Source organism: Hyperolius riggenbachi, chromosome 5 (assembly GCF_040937935.1).
Source record: "Hyperolius riggenbachi isolate aHypRig1 chromosome 5, aHypRig1.pri, whole genome shotgun sequence".
Taxonomy (NCBI): Eukaryota; Metazoa; Chordata; class Amphibia; order Anura; family Hyperoliidae; genus Hyperolius; species Hyperolius riggenbachi.
Window position 1 is genome coordinate 82,847,144 of NC_090650.1, and position 14,989 is coordinate 82,862,132.

General features: G+C 43.7%; 1 protein-coding gene across 2 annotated transcripts in view; it reads left to right on the forward strand.

The window, feature by feature from the left end:
• ACVR2B (activin A receptor type 2B) overlaps nucleotides 1–14,989 on the forward strand; it is a 219,517-nt gene that overhangs the window by 172,207 nt on the left and 32,321 nt on the right. For both annotated transcript variants that reach the window (XM_068235924.1, XM_068235923.1), the window contains exons 4-5: nucleotides 4,164–4,315; nucleotides 7,648–7,791. In XM_068235924.1, coding sequence (XP_068092025.1) covers nucleotides 4,164–4,315; nucleotides 7,648–7,791 — 296 coding nt within the window. The remainder of the gene's footprint in view (nucleotides 1–4,163; nucleotides 4,316–7,647; nucleotides 7,792–14,989) is intronic.

Sequence of the window (14,989 nt, forward strand, 5' to 3'; positions counted from 1 at the left end):
GGGAGAAAGCAAGTGTGTTTACAAACAATTAGTAGGGCAGATCATTGTTACTGGCTTGTAACAATGATCTGCCTTGTTACAAGCACTTGATTGGTCCAGGGAACATGTGATTCCCTGGTCCAATCATGGAACTGCAGGACCCGACGTGCGCGTGCGGCGGGAGCGCACGCACTCGTGCACAGCGGCAGCAGAGCAAACTGACTCATTAAAATGTCCTATCGCTGTTAACAGTGGCAAACAGGACGTTTTAATGAGTCAGTTTGCCGTTAACTGGTTAAAGGAGTTCCCAGGCAAAAATTAATAAAACAAGCGCTACTTACCCGGGGCTTCCTCCAGCCCCAAGCTCGCAGCATGTCCCTTGCCGCAGCTCTGCATGCAGCCGTTCGCCGCAGCTCCGTCCCGGTCCCCGGTCGGCCTGTACTGCGCCTGCACGAGAGGCGCTGTCAATCACCACCACGCGGACTGCGCAGGTGCAGTAGATCCGCGCCAGCGCAGTCCACTCCAGTCCATGTGGCAGTGATTGACAGCACCGCTCGTGCAGGCGCAGTACAGGCTGACCTGGAGGTCGGCCTGACGTCATCGCCGGGGACCAGGACGGAACTGCGGCGAACGGCTACGTGCAGAGCTGCGGCGAGGGACCTGCTGGGAGCTTGGGGCTGGAGGAAGCCCCGGGTAAGTAGCGCTTGTTTTATTTTTGCCTAATAACTCTTTTAAAGGGAACCAGAGATGAACGATTCACACAAAATAAACATATCAGTTGATAGCTTGTAAAGAATAAATGCTCTACCTGATAATTTCACCACTCTGGTGTGCCGTTTTGAGTGTTGTTTATCCTTTATTGCTCCAGGAAAATCCAATATGGCCGCCGGCTCATATCCCTTCTGCTTCCAGGTTATAAGCTGTTCTGGATGTGCTGTCTAGCCTCTATGAGACTATAGACAAGCAGGGTTGCTGCAGCCTTTCATCTGTGTGCTTTCAACTTTATTATTCTGGCATGCTGTGTGGCTGCCTGTAGGAAGTGTCTCTCATAGAAATGAAACTGAATACAGTAGATAATGACTGGCTGCACAGTGCACACAGATGCACTTGTCAGAGCTTCTTTCTCGGCAACAGCAGCCCCTCCAATGTCATCAGAGCTCTAAGTATGCAAAGCAGGAAAGCTGAGCCAGGAGGGGGCAGGCTTGGACTTGAAAAGACTCCACAGAAGACTGACTCAGCTGTAATGATTCCAGGTCAAACCTAGACTGATTGCTCAGTCGGGAATTCTTATCACAGCTGATAACAGACAGATTAGGCAGAGAAGAATAAAACTAACAGCATGGTAGGTGTTTACTGTCATGTTCCCACTGATAAATGCAATAAAATACATGAGGGTGCTTCCTCTCTGGTTCTCTTTAAAGGGCAAATAAATTTGAGATGATTGAGAATTATGCTAATTGTTATGATACAGAATGATACTAATTGTTATGAAAATCTGGTCTATGTTCAAGCTGTATATATTTGCAGTAATATTTGCTATTTTTGCATCAACTTAGAATTTCTTGCATATTTCAAAGTAGAAAGTTGACACTAAGCTAAGACCAGGACTGTTTAGTCTGAGTCAGAACAATTTCTGGTACTTGGAGTCCAGGGGTTCATAAACAGTCAGATGATTTTTGTACCAACTCCACAGCCCTGGTAAGTATTAGACGTCAGAGTCGAGGAGTCGGAACAGTTTTGGGTACCTGAAGCCGGACGTCGGTGGCTTCATAAACTGAGAAGTCGGATGATTTTTGTACCAACTCTACAGCCCTGGCTAAGTGCCTTCTAGGCGTGCGTGGCAAAGGAATATGGGGACATCCGCTGAAGGCAGAAGCAATTTTGTATTAAAAAGCTTTTAGATGTCTATGGCATATGGGTGTACAAACACAAAACGCCTATAGCTGTCGGCAGCAAAAAAACTAAAGCTTGTCTCCTCTGTTCCTGTGTTGCCGTCATGTTTCTTGTTGATGGTAAAGCAGTTAAAGTGCTGTGATCATGAATTAAGTTCTCATCCAATGGTTCCGATAGGTTTGTACGGTTTGGGGGAGGGGGCGGCACATTGCTGCAAACCTGTCATTTCAGATTTACAACTTCGAGGCATGATGAAGAATATGCGTTACTTGCCTCAATGGTTGTGGGACAGCATGAAATCCCCTCATTAGTATGTCATATACTGTGCCCAGCCCACACTGATCTTATTTCACAGCCTCCCCAGCTTTTACTAGTACCCTAAAGTCAGTCTTTATAGTTTTACTTTGATTTCCATGAATCCATCTCTCTCCCCCTTGTCCTTTTCTCTCATGCTTTCTTTCTGTGTCTCCCTTGGTGCCGCCCGTTTTGTTCTATAATGCTATGGGTGAATTTGGGGTTGGCGGTTATTTATTTGCAGGGTGTCCAGACCCTTGAAACGTATATATGACATTGTTTTGTGCCTTGTGTGCATTCGAGGTCCCCTGTGCTGGGCTCATGCCAGAGACACAGTGCAGACAGACATAAATTAGAGGCACGCAGAGCCCTGTATAAGACCCAGCACACAAGTTCCCTGGGGAAGCAGAGCCAGTCCACTGCAGCATTTCACTCACAGTACTGCCAATGTGCTGAGGCGTGTCATCTGGTCATTGCTGGAGACAGGGGAGTACATGGTCTTCAGCAGAAGCCCAGAACATGCACACAAAATAGAAACCATTACTTTATTTTTATTAGTGACTGAAAATGAAACACAGCAGCTGCTTAAAGAGTACCGTATATGTTGTCTTGTGTTTATCATTTGCTTTCATTTTCCTTATATTTTTGCAGAAACAAAAAAGGTTGTTTTTAAAGAGTCATAGAAATGTTTGCCTTTTATTATGTTTTATTTTTGTTATTACTGTGTATTTATATAGCGCTGATATCTTCCATGGCACTTCATAGAGTACATAGTCCTGTCACTAGCTGTCCCTCAGTGGAGCTACCAATCTATTTCCTACCATAGTCATAGACTTCATCTGCAGTGCTTTACGGAGTTCGTTGCTTACCAACAGCTCCTCTGATGAGCTATGTTCTAACCCCTACCATCAGTGGTGTAACTACAAATCCAGGAATCCCCCCAGCAAAACTTTGAAAGGGCCCATCTCACTAGAGTCATGTCAAGTCTGGCCATCATGCTCTTCGCACTCATAACAAGTGTAGACACAACACCTGAGCTGAAGTATAGTCTCCTGTATCGGCAAAAGTGAGGGTTAGTAGTTGGGTCCCCTAGCTTGGGGCCTCCCTGCTACCCTCTGAATGAACAATATGGTAGGCAGGGGTGAAACTAATGTATAGCTCATAATATAAGGTGTTTTTTTTTGTTTTTATAACATTATAGTAATGGATAAAACAGAGGCATCAATAAAGTTACAAGGTAGTGGTGGACTTACCTCCCTACAAAAGATAATTAATAATAATTCCTTTTTTTGTATAGCGCTTTTCTTCTGTCGGACTCAAAGCGCTTATGAGGCAGCCACTAGAGCGCACTCAGTAGGCAGTAGCAGTATTAGGGAGTCTCGCCCAAAGAACTCCTTACTGAATAGGTGCTGGCTTACTGAACAAGCAGAGCCAAGATTCCAACCCAGGTCTCCTGTGCCAGAAATGCAAATTTTTCTCTTACTATAAATAGCTTTATTAATTTAATTATTAATGAAGCTGTGTTTTTTTTATTTTTATTTTTTATTATTATTATTTTTTTTTTATAAAGAGGCCGCTTGAGTCTTCTGTTGGGAGGGGAGTCCACCACTACTATTTTAATCTTATTGGTGCCTCTGTTTTATTTACTACTATACTGCTTATCGTCCACCCTTGGTGGAGGGGTGCTACTCCTTGTTTTCCACAGAGAGAGACTTCTTAACCAGAGTGGGGTCCGGTTTGTTCTCCACACCCGCATTTACAGTGGTTAACTTTGAGGTAACCCATGTCTGAAAGTATTACTTTGAATAAAAATAGTAATCCTCCATCAGTACATTCTACACCATATCAGGTTCTCGGTTTCCCCTTTTTTGTGTTTCCTCACGCATAGGGAGAACAGGCACATCCTGAAATCTTTTAGCACACTACATCTTTAAATTGTTCAGTACAGTTTCTCTTTGTTTTTGTGTGTTATGAGTAAAACATTTTTATTTTTTCAGAAACTTATGACCCGAAGCCTCAGCCGGGGTCAGTGTTGAACATCTTGGTGTATTCCCTGCTTCCCATTGCTGGTCTGTCTATGGCCATTCTCCTGGCCTTCTGGATGTACCGCCATCGCAAGCCTCCCTATGGCCATGTTGACATAAATGAGGTAAGGAAGGTCAGACGCCCTAATGTGGAGACGTAGACATGTTGCTGTGTGGTGAGATGTTCAGTGTTTTCTGTAGCTGGAAAACAGCAATGACTTGCGCACAGATCCTTGGAGACATTCCTTGAGACATTCTCTGTCCCCTTCTAGTTGTACGTTTGACACATAGATTTGCTCCATAGCAGCCAGGTGGTATGCAGATGGTTACTCTACTCTGGCCGGGCAGATGCATGCTGCAATGCATTCCAAGAGCTGTACTTCATAGATGTGAGTACATTTCCCGCCTGGGATGTACTACACAGGCATTGCGGCCGGGAAAACACTACACAAGTGGATTCTTTTAACTGTGGCTGCTGCAGTCAATGATGACGTACTCCACACAGACGGGGCTACAGGAGTAGCTCCTGTAGGTAAGCAATGGCGCTCCCCCTTACCTCTGACTAACGGAATACTGCATTAAAGTGAATCCGAGGTGAGAGTTATATGCAGAGTGCCATATTTATTTCCATTTAAGCAATACCAGTTGCCTGGCAGCCCTGCTGATCCTCTGCCTCTAATACTTTTACCCATAGACCCTGAACAAGCATATACAAATCAGGTGTTTCTGACATTATTGTCAGATCTGACATGGTTAGCTGCATGCTTGTTTCTGGTTTGATTCAAATATACTGCAGCAAAATAGATCAGCAGGTCTGCCAGGCAACTGGTATTGTTTAGAAGGAAACAAACATGGCAGCCTTCATATCACTCTCACCTCGGGTTCACTTTAAAACCTCCCTTATGGGGAGGTTCATTTTTAAAATAAAAAAAAATTCCTAAGTGCTCAGTGCCCTTTAAGCCTCCAGTATTTTCCTGTACAGGCAGAGCCATGGTGCTATGAGTCACTACTACTGATGAGACTAATTATTCTCTGATGTAGCTAAACAAGCACTCACAGCTCAGAGCAGTTGATTACTGCAGCATTTATATGTGGAATTACAATTTTTCATTGTGTGCTGTGCAAGAGTTCGGGTTCACTTTAAGGACCACAAACAGCCTTATATTTGGCTGTATACAGATTGAACGCTTTGGTGACTTGCAGCACACAATTACACTAAACTGCCAGATGCCCTGCCACAGCTTCAAATTCCAAGGGTTGGACCTCCTATCTACATAGTCCAAACACATGCCTAAATTTACCCCCAAAACCAATAGCTGAAAATGTATACATAGCACCTTTATCTGTGAGGTGGTTTACTGCATGACTGACCATCATCTTACTGGTTAATCTAGAAGAGAGGCGGGACACCGGAAGCTCTCAAAGAAAAAATCTGCTTATAACACTGGAAGTTTGTTGCTATTAAGGGGTTCCCAATCCAGGTGCTCTAAGTGATTTATTAGTATTGGCAAATAAAGCCGATAAGTAGAAATAGGTTTTGCCACTGCGTGTCTACATAAGGGAATATTTGTACATTGAACTTGACGACTGAAAGGATCAACAGTTTGAACAAACCACGAACAGCCCGTTTTATTGTCCAGATTAAAGTAAGCTTCTGCATTCCAATTTGCTGCTATGGAGCAAAGCTATGTATCAAAAGTATTACCAGGGGATATTGGATGTTGCCCTTCCGGGGGCCGAACAGCTCCTGAGGAAGTGGAGTGTTATCTTCACGAAACACGTTGAGCTTAGCGCTCTTCCCTTAAAAAAAAAACACACCTGACCTTTTTTATTTGCTTTATAAATGGTCTCTAGAATCTATATGGGTCATTTGTTCTTTTCACGAGATAGTTTATTGTATCTTGCCCTTTGTGGTCTGTACAAAACCACTTATTGTTATGACTACAAATATTGTACTATGTGCAGTGGTCTCCCAAGGCTCTTTTAGCCAGGCGCTCCACCCGGCTAGTTTTGGTGAGCACCCGGCCGTCATCGGCTCATCTCCTCTTATGCTGTAAGTAGAGTTGCGCAGAAAAGTGCCAGCTTTGCGTTCTCATCGTGTCCCACCCGACTACTTTTTTATGCCACCCAGCTGGAAAACCATTCTGGGGAGAACACACGTGTATACCTTAAGAGCCATGCCTAACATGGACGTTTTAGTTTTATGTGTTGTATGTTGTTATCCTTTTTTAATACCCATATGTAATATGTTGTAAATAACGTCTACAGGTTTTATATATATCAGTAAATGGCATGTGATTTCCTACTAAAATAATTTGACTCCTTTTCCCCATTAATCTCCCATAGACCTAATTAAATTTTACCTTGTTCATGATATCTGATACCTCAGTGGTGCGACTGCAATTCAGGTCTTCTTGATAATCACATATTACTAGAAGGGGACAGGCAGGCAACAAGCTTTTTGTTACAAATGGGAATAAGGACAGGAGCCTCAGTTATCCTTTTTATTTTGTGTGTTGCTGTTTTTTGGTTTTCTTTAATGCGCTTAACATAGCAAGAATTGCCTTCACCTGCTTACCCGTGCACCAACAAGGCATATCTTGGGCAAATGACCTCGGACAAGATGATATCCAGAAGTATATTGTAACCTGTAATCTCTGGGTTTATTGTGCCTTTAAAGCTCATATAATAACATTATTGATTTTCATTCATCTAGATCTATGCTAATACGTTCTGTGTGCCAGCGCGAGCGTCTGTTATCGGCCAAGTCCTAACCACAAGAAACCGTGAATCAATATAAGATTCTTATTTTCTTGTGCCCGTGCCATCTCCTGACGTTAAATGTAATTTAAGAGCACGTTCCGGGGAAGCGCTACATGGCTGTTTTTGAGTAAATGGATGGCGATTACTATGCCTTTAATTCCAAAGTGCTAATTGACTATAAAATGTTACATGCTTTATACCAGGAGCTTTATGGCTTGGCTGCAACGGGGGCCTGTGTAAGTAGAAGCACTTCATCAAACAGGACTCGCCATAACCGACATGATTTACTGAGGGCCTAGCTGCTTCAGTAAGCTTGCCCAAACAATTAAATGAATACCCCACTTTTCTGCTGTATGCGCACCATTCCTCGGCTGTGTTTGCCGGTTTCCATAGCAACAGTCTAGACCAGTTAAAACCATCTCATTCAGGCAACCTCCACCCAAATCGGTCACATTCCGGTGCAGGCTGGAGAAACTTCAAATTATTATTTTTCCTTTCCCTCATATGGTTGACCTAATCAAGGCTATACGTCTGTAGTGAGCAGCTCTAGGATATACACTCAAGGTTATATAGCAGGTGATCTGTTGATGCAACACAATCGAATTAGTAACTTGTTCTCTTCCAAGAAATATAGGTTGTATATGAAGCTTATTTGGCTCGTAAAGATCAGTGATGTCTGTGTCCGTCTGTGTAGGATCCAGGACCACCTCCGCCATCTCCATTAGTCGGGCTGAAGCCACTGCAGTTACTGGAACTCAAGGCCAGGGGCAGATTTGGCTGCGTTTGGAAGGCAAGGCTGATGAATGACTATGTAGCCGTGAAAATCTTTCCAATTCAGGTAAGATGGAGGGCATAACATATTAATGGCTGATTTTGTATGAAATCTGGTATCTGTTGCTATTTCTACTTTTTAGTGTACAGCTAGTCCTTGGCTTACAAAGGACCTGCCGATGCAAACAGCATGAAGATGGGAACTAGTCAAAAACATTTTTTCCAAAAACGCCTTGTAGTTCTTGAGAAAATCCATTAAAAAATTTTTGTTTTTGAAAAATGATTAATCTCGTTAAAATTACATGTTTCTGTGGTAAACTATACTGTATAGCGAGTTCCAAGTTCTCCATACACATTTTATGCATTTTAAGGCAGATCCGAGATGAAAAACTAACTAGAACAAGTAACTTGTCTATATATCTTATCTTAAGTTTAGATAGTTTACACAGCAAATCTAGCTGCAAACAGCTTTAATAGAGTATGAATTTTTCTTACTGTGATACAATGACAGCAGCCATGTTATTTGTAAACCTTACACAGAAGCAGGCTTATCTGCATCTTGAGCAAAAAAACCTAATCCCCCCTCTTCCTCCCCTCTGCCTCTGAAATCTCTGGTTAGTAATACCTCCCCCTCTGCTGCCCAGACTGAGCTCCCATGAGCCCTTGCTACTGGCTGAAAGTGCCTTGGCTCTCTGAAAACCTGTGGGCATGGCTTGTTTAGTTTATAGGGAATTAGAGTATTAAAACAAAAACAAAAAAGTATTTGGCTTGAGGAATGCCCTATAAACAATAGGAAAGGAACACAATTATGCAATGAGTAAAAGTTCATCTCGGATCCACTTTAAAGCAAACTTGTGATCCAGCCATGAAATCCTCTAGACGTTTGCTTGAATTATGTAAAATAATTTAATTATGTATATTTGTAATAGCAAAATTGTACGTGACATTTTGTGTAAGCAAAACTGGCACACTATGATCAGCACAGGAGGTGGCACAAAGGGGACAGGGGGACACAGTAAAGGCAGAGAAGGATACTAAAGGAACGGGAGGAGGGGGCAGAGGTGGCACAGAGGGGAACACCGAAGGCACAGGGGGACAGAGGCGACACTGGAAGCACAGGGGCATAGAGGAAGTACAGGGGACAGAGATGGTACAGTTCTCCAATTTAAGAACAGATTGAGGTTAAGAACAAACCCACAGTTCCTATCTTGTTCGTTAACCAGGGTCTACCTGTATTACGGTCATGTGATTGACTTGCCCACCATGTGTATTCAGAGAGCAGAGGGAGCAAGCTGCAGCGCACATTAGATCCATGAATGGTATTCCATCCAGCACGTTGCTTCCATACACTGTTTATTTTCAGTTACCACTTTGATTGCTATAAGGATTTGCTTTGAGCTTAGTAGTGCTTTTTGCATTGGAACTGTACATAGACTGGAGAGAACATCTCTCCATTGAACCAGACAATAATATCTTACAGCTCAACATTTCTCTTTTATCATGCTGGTGCATATGCGCTTATTATTTTCAGTGGTTTGCAATATGAACAACTCTGTAAGTCAGCATGGAAACAAAGAAGCTGTTCTGAACGCTAAATAAAAAGAATATTTATGATATAAATTTGCAGTTTACGATTTTGATTTTCCTTGGATGCTATAAACAAAGAATGCAAAAAAAATGCAGCATGCAGGACGCAATCACATGTTGTGTGCAAGAGGCCTAAATGTGCTATCCCATCAAAATAACTCAATGCACAGCTCAAACTTAATATTTTGACTGCCCATCAATATTTTCCAGCATTGTCTTAACTCTCGTGGGCACGGAGTTCACTAGAGCTTCACAGGTTGCCACTGGAATCATCTTCCACTCCATGATCACATCACAAAGCTGGTAGATGTTAAACCTTTCGCTCCTCCACCTTCCATTTGAGGATGCCCTTCAGATGCTCAATAGAGTTTAAGTCTGGAGACATGATTGGACAATCCAGCACCTTTTACCCTTGATTTCTTTAGCAAGGCAGCGGTCGACTTGAAGGTGTGTTGGAGGTTGTTATCATGTTGGAATACTGCCCTGGGGACCAGTTTCCGAAGAGAGGGACACATGCTCTGCTTTATTTATCACAGTATATGTTGGCATTCATGGTTCCCTCTATAAGCTATAGCTCCCAAGTCCCGGCAGCACTCATGAAGCCCCAAATCATGACACCACCATGCTTAACTGTTGGCAGAGACATTTGTCTTTGTACTCCTCACCTGGTTGATGCCCCACACGCTTGACACCATCTGAAGCCAAATACGTTATCTTGGTCTCATCAGACCAGTTAGCCATCTCTTTATTCTGCTGGCCTTCAGCAAACAGCTTGCAAGCTTTCTTGTGCATCATTGCTAGACGAGGCTTCCTTCTGTGACAGCAGCCAAGCATACCAATCTGATGCAGTATACGGCGCTTCTTCTGAGAACTGACAGACTTTAGAAAAGTTAAGATTACAGGCTTGCACTGGCAGACTCGCCTCTGAGTTTCACGTCTTGTACCACCTTCACCATTCTCTTGCAGTGCTTGCACCATTTGAGGTTAAAGGAAACCTCAAGTGAGAGGGATATGGAGGCTGACATATTGATTCTCTTTAAAACAATAACCGTTGCCTGGCATCCTGCTGATTTTTATTTATTTATTTATTTTTTTTTGTGGCTGCAATCTTGTCTGAATCAAATACCTGAAACAAGCATGCAGCTAATTTAGTCAGACTTTAGATTGAAACACCTGATCTGCATGCTTGTTCAGGGTCTGGGGCTGAAAGTATTAGAGGCAGAGGATCAGCAGGAGGGGCCAGGGTATTTGTATTGTTTGAAAGGAAATAAATATGGTAGCCTCCACATCACACTCACTTCAGGTGTGCTTTAAAGAAAACTAGGGAAAGAGTAGACCGTTGGAAGGCGGAGAGGAATTAGTACATTCCCACACTGAGGTTTTGTGCACTCAGTTGAGATCTTGCTTTGGTGACTTTTTATTGCACTTTTTGCAACTGCAGAATACTATTTAATCAGATCTGTTTTTATCTCAAAGCTACTATATATGCTTTATAGTAGCAGTAGGGTATTGTACCGTGTTAGCCATCAGTAAAAGCAAGAAGTTTTGACTCAGGATGATGCCATTTATTGGCTAACTTAAAAGAATAAGAGTAAAGGCGCATACACATGCCATACCGCCGGCAACGACGGGTCCATCAGACCCTCCCGCTGGGCGGACGTTCAGCCAACAGTAGCGCGTGTGTACGTGCTGTCGGCAGATAGATAAGGCTGTTTCTGAACAATCCGCGTTTGGCTGGATTGAAGCCCGACGAAGGCTATACAGCCGAAAGCTTGCTTACTCTTATTCTTTTAAGTTTGCCAATAAATGTTATCTTTCTGATTCAAAACTGCTTGCTTGCTTATATTTGCTAAAAACCTGACGTTTTTCTGCTCCATCATTATGTGATGGAGGGCGGCTCAGTGTATAGTATTTGTAGCTTGTTTGTGGCCTTTGGGAGAGGGTCAAAAGATCGCAGTAATAATGTGCTTGGTGATTTACAGCTCCTGCCAGCTGTTTTCAGAGGTAAATTGCACATGTGTTTCTTCTCAGTCACACCAGGCAGAGGCAGGAGAGCTGCTTTATATCAGGGTGGAAGGTGGTTCAGGTCTCTGTGTATGATTTGTGTTCTGTTGATTTCCCAGTCCTGCCTCTGTCATATAGCTTTAGTTACACTATAGAGAAATGTAAAGACACTGCTAGTTTAATAGAACCTGTGGCTTTACTAAAGTAAAATAACTCTGCACGCTGTCAGTAGAGGGGCCTATGGTGCATCTTCCGCCACGTAGGATCCACCATTAAACACAGGCAGCTCCAAAGCAGCATTTTGTTGCCTTACACAGTTACTAAATAGCAGTGCATCCCTTGCTGAAGGGCAGCTGACCTGCTTGGCACCAGGTCTAAGTAAACAGAGGTTTTGCTAAGTGGCTGGGCACATTTGTTGCTGGGAATTGAAATGGGGCTGCAAACGATTCCATCTGAATAACATCATTGTGCAATGATTGACTTCAACTTAGGTCAAAATCAGTGGAAATTCAATTGATCGGATGTGATGGGGCAATAGATTTCTGGCAGAGTGATGAAATCTGCTGGGAGTGGAATGGTCAGTCGATAAGTATGGGTACCTTAAAGGATAGCAGAGCTGACAAAAATTTTACAAAGGAAGCAGTCCTCATGCCCACCGCACCCCTTGTTCTCCTCCGCCCTTCCACTCTCACCTAAATACCCCCTCAGCCTCTTCCAGGTCGGCCAAGTTGGACAGTAGTGTGCAGGCGCTGTCAATTGTGACATCATGCCCATGTGTAGAGCGCTCTCAGCGGCGGCCACACAATCAAGGACGTGCACTGCCAGGTCAGTGCCTGTGCACTACTGCATGACCAGGCTAACCTGAAAGAGGCTGAGGGGGGGAATTTAGGTGAGAGTGGAGCAGGGTGGAGGAGAATGGGGGGGAGTGGTGGTCATGAGGACTGCTTCACGTACCTGCCTGCTCCCCCCCCCCCCTTTTTAAAGTTTTTGTCAGCTCTGGTATCCTTTAAGTGTCTGCGACACAGGAAGAAATACATTTACAACCACTATGTCTGTCGGACTCGGTGAAGCTCAATCCTGGTTGGGAGAGCTATTGCCGGTTCCAATCCACCAGGTAGTTACACCACTCCTACCACCACGCAGTGAAATATATTTCCTCTGCAATCTGGGATTTACTCTAGGATAATTTACCCAGGTCCTCCTGGCCCCCACCGTTGCCACAAGCAGGGCTGTGGAGTAGAGGAGTCTGAGTAATTTCGGGTACCCGAAGTCTGAGTTTGAGTCGGAGTCAGTGATTTCATAAACGGAAAAGTCTGATTATTTTTGTTCAAAATCCACAGCCCTGGTAAGTATTCGACTAAGGAGTCTGAGCTATTTTGGGTACTCGGAGTTGGAGTCGGTGGTTTCATAAACTGAGGCGTCTGAGTCGAAGGATTTTTGTACCGACTCCACAGCCCTGGCCACAAGTGGACCCTCAGAACTTATTCTGAAAAGTGCATAATCAACAAGATAAAGCAGGCACTCCATACAGTTCTGAGTGCGTAATGTGGTTACAAGGCAGTGTCACTGGTAATCACAACGTAGTAGAGTACATCACCACCCCAGTCGCAGTTAAGATGCAATACAAATTTTATTGTGCACTATTCCACATAAATGTTCCGACAATTGTTTCGGGGGCCACGCAGGGTCCCCCTTTCTCAAGGCATGCCACATGAGAAAGGGGGACCCTGCGTGGCCCCCGAAACAACTGTCGGAACATGTATGTGGAATTGTGCACAATAAAATTTGCGTTGCATCTTAACTGCGACTGGTGTGCTGATGTACTCTACTACGTTATTCTGAAAAGTGGCCATGCTCCTCTTCATGCTCGAGCACGACAATACTGCACCTGTGAGTACGGTTGCACCCTCGCAGTAAACCGAAGCCGCTCATCCATGCAGTCAGGGCCGTACTTGTGCAGGTGCAGCATGACCTAGCTTGTGCATGAATAGCAGTGCGGTTGTGAACTTCAAGAGGGTCCCGGTCACCAATGGTGGTGTGGCGAAGGATGAGGGAAGTCTCTGCAGGATCCAGAGGCTTCTCTCTTCTTAGGTAAGTATCCAATTTTTGTCTTAGGTTCACCATGGGTTTTCTTTAAGCCTAGTGTGCCTATTGAATTTTAATTGGCCAATCACTGACCAATTTTACATCTCCCTAAAATGAGAATTTACCTTCATAGTATTCAAAACTATTGAGGCCAATCAAAATTGAATCTGTGTACCAGGCTTTAAAGTTATATTTCCAGTTCCACCATTAAAAGTCCCATTACTAAAGCTTCATAAGGTTTTTTGCAGGATTTGGTGAGACGTATACTTTGTACTCTGCCGCCACGTCTGCTCCTTCAGGGGTTCTGCGGAGTCGCTGATGAATTTCCCTGGACAATCCACACACAAATGCAGGAAAACTATGCAAGGCTCTGAGAAAGCGATTTGGTAACTTCCCAGCAAGCAGTCTGCTTTTCCTAATTGCCCAGCGCTTACACTCCCCGCTCCCGGTGATTTGAACATTAATCTGTGTGACATTGCGATCCCCAGGACTTCCTTAATTTTATTTTCATTACCAAGCCACTGTACTTTGTGCTCCAGGGAATGCTTCTTTTCAAGCTTTGTGTCGAGCAGGCAGAAAACAGCGGCCCGGTGGACAAGGCAAAATCTTCAGGGTCAGCCTCACATGGAAAAAAAAATCTGCAGCTTATTTACATTGTGATTTAGAATAAAGAAAGTACTTATTTTCGTAATGCAAATACATGGCCATTTTCCACGGATTTAGCCAACAAAGAAAACATTGACATCTTCAGTAATGGAAATTGGGAATGAAAAGGGAGTTGAAGTTCTACAAGAGAAAGCAAATGAGTTCTTATGTAGTTGAATTTTCACATATTCACATCTTAAAGTCGAGTTTTATTAACACTTGACCTTCCCCTCCCGTAATTTCTGCTTCTGTAGCATTTTCGCTATTCATTTGGCCTTTATACATCATAAAGAAAAATTCAACACAGCAAGGCTAGGCGAGAGCTGTGCACTTTCTTGCTTGTATAGTGTTTAAAGGGAATATCCAAGCAAAATAAAAAAAATCAGTTTCACTTACCTGGGGCTTCTACCAGCCCCATGCAGCCATCCTGTGCCCTCGTAGTCACTCACTTCTGCTCCAGTCCCCCGCTGGCAGCTTGCCGACCTCGGAGGTCAGCAGGATGCATTGCGTACATTTTTACGCATTCCTGCTACTGCAGGAACATTATCACATACATTTTTACGCATTACTGGTTCAATGCGTCCCGCCGACCTCCGAGGTCGGCAAGCTGCCAGCGGGGGACTGGAGCAGCAGTGAGTGACTACGAGGGCACAGAATGGCTGCATGGGGCTGGTAGAAGCCCCAGGTAAGTGAAACTCATTTTTTTTATTTTGCTTGAACCTTCCCTTTAAAGTAACCAAAGTTGGTTGATAATGAAAGTCGTTTACCCTTCTTTAGGTCCATTATAAAAAGCAGATCTTATTTTTTTATTCTACCAAAACGTGGATTTAAATACTAAGCATGGATGTACCTATAGCTGTAGCAGTCCATAAAGGTGCTAGGACATCCTAGATGTAGAGGAGCAGATGTACACATACAACCACCTTTCCCATGTTTTCTCTGTT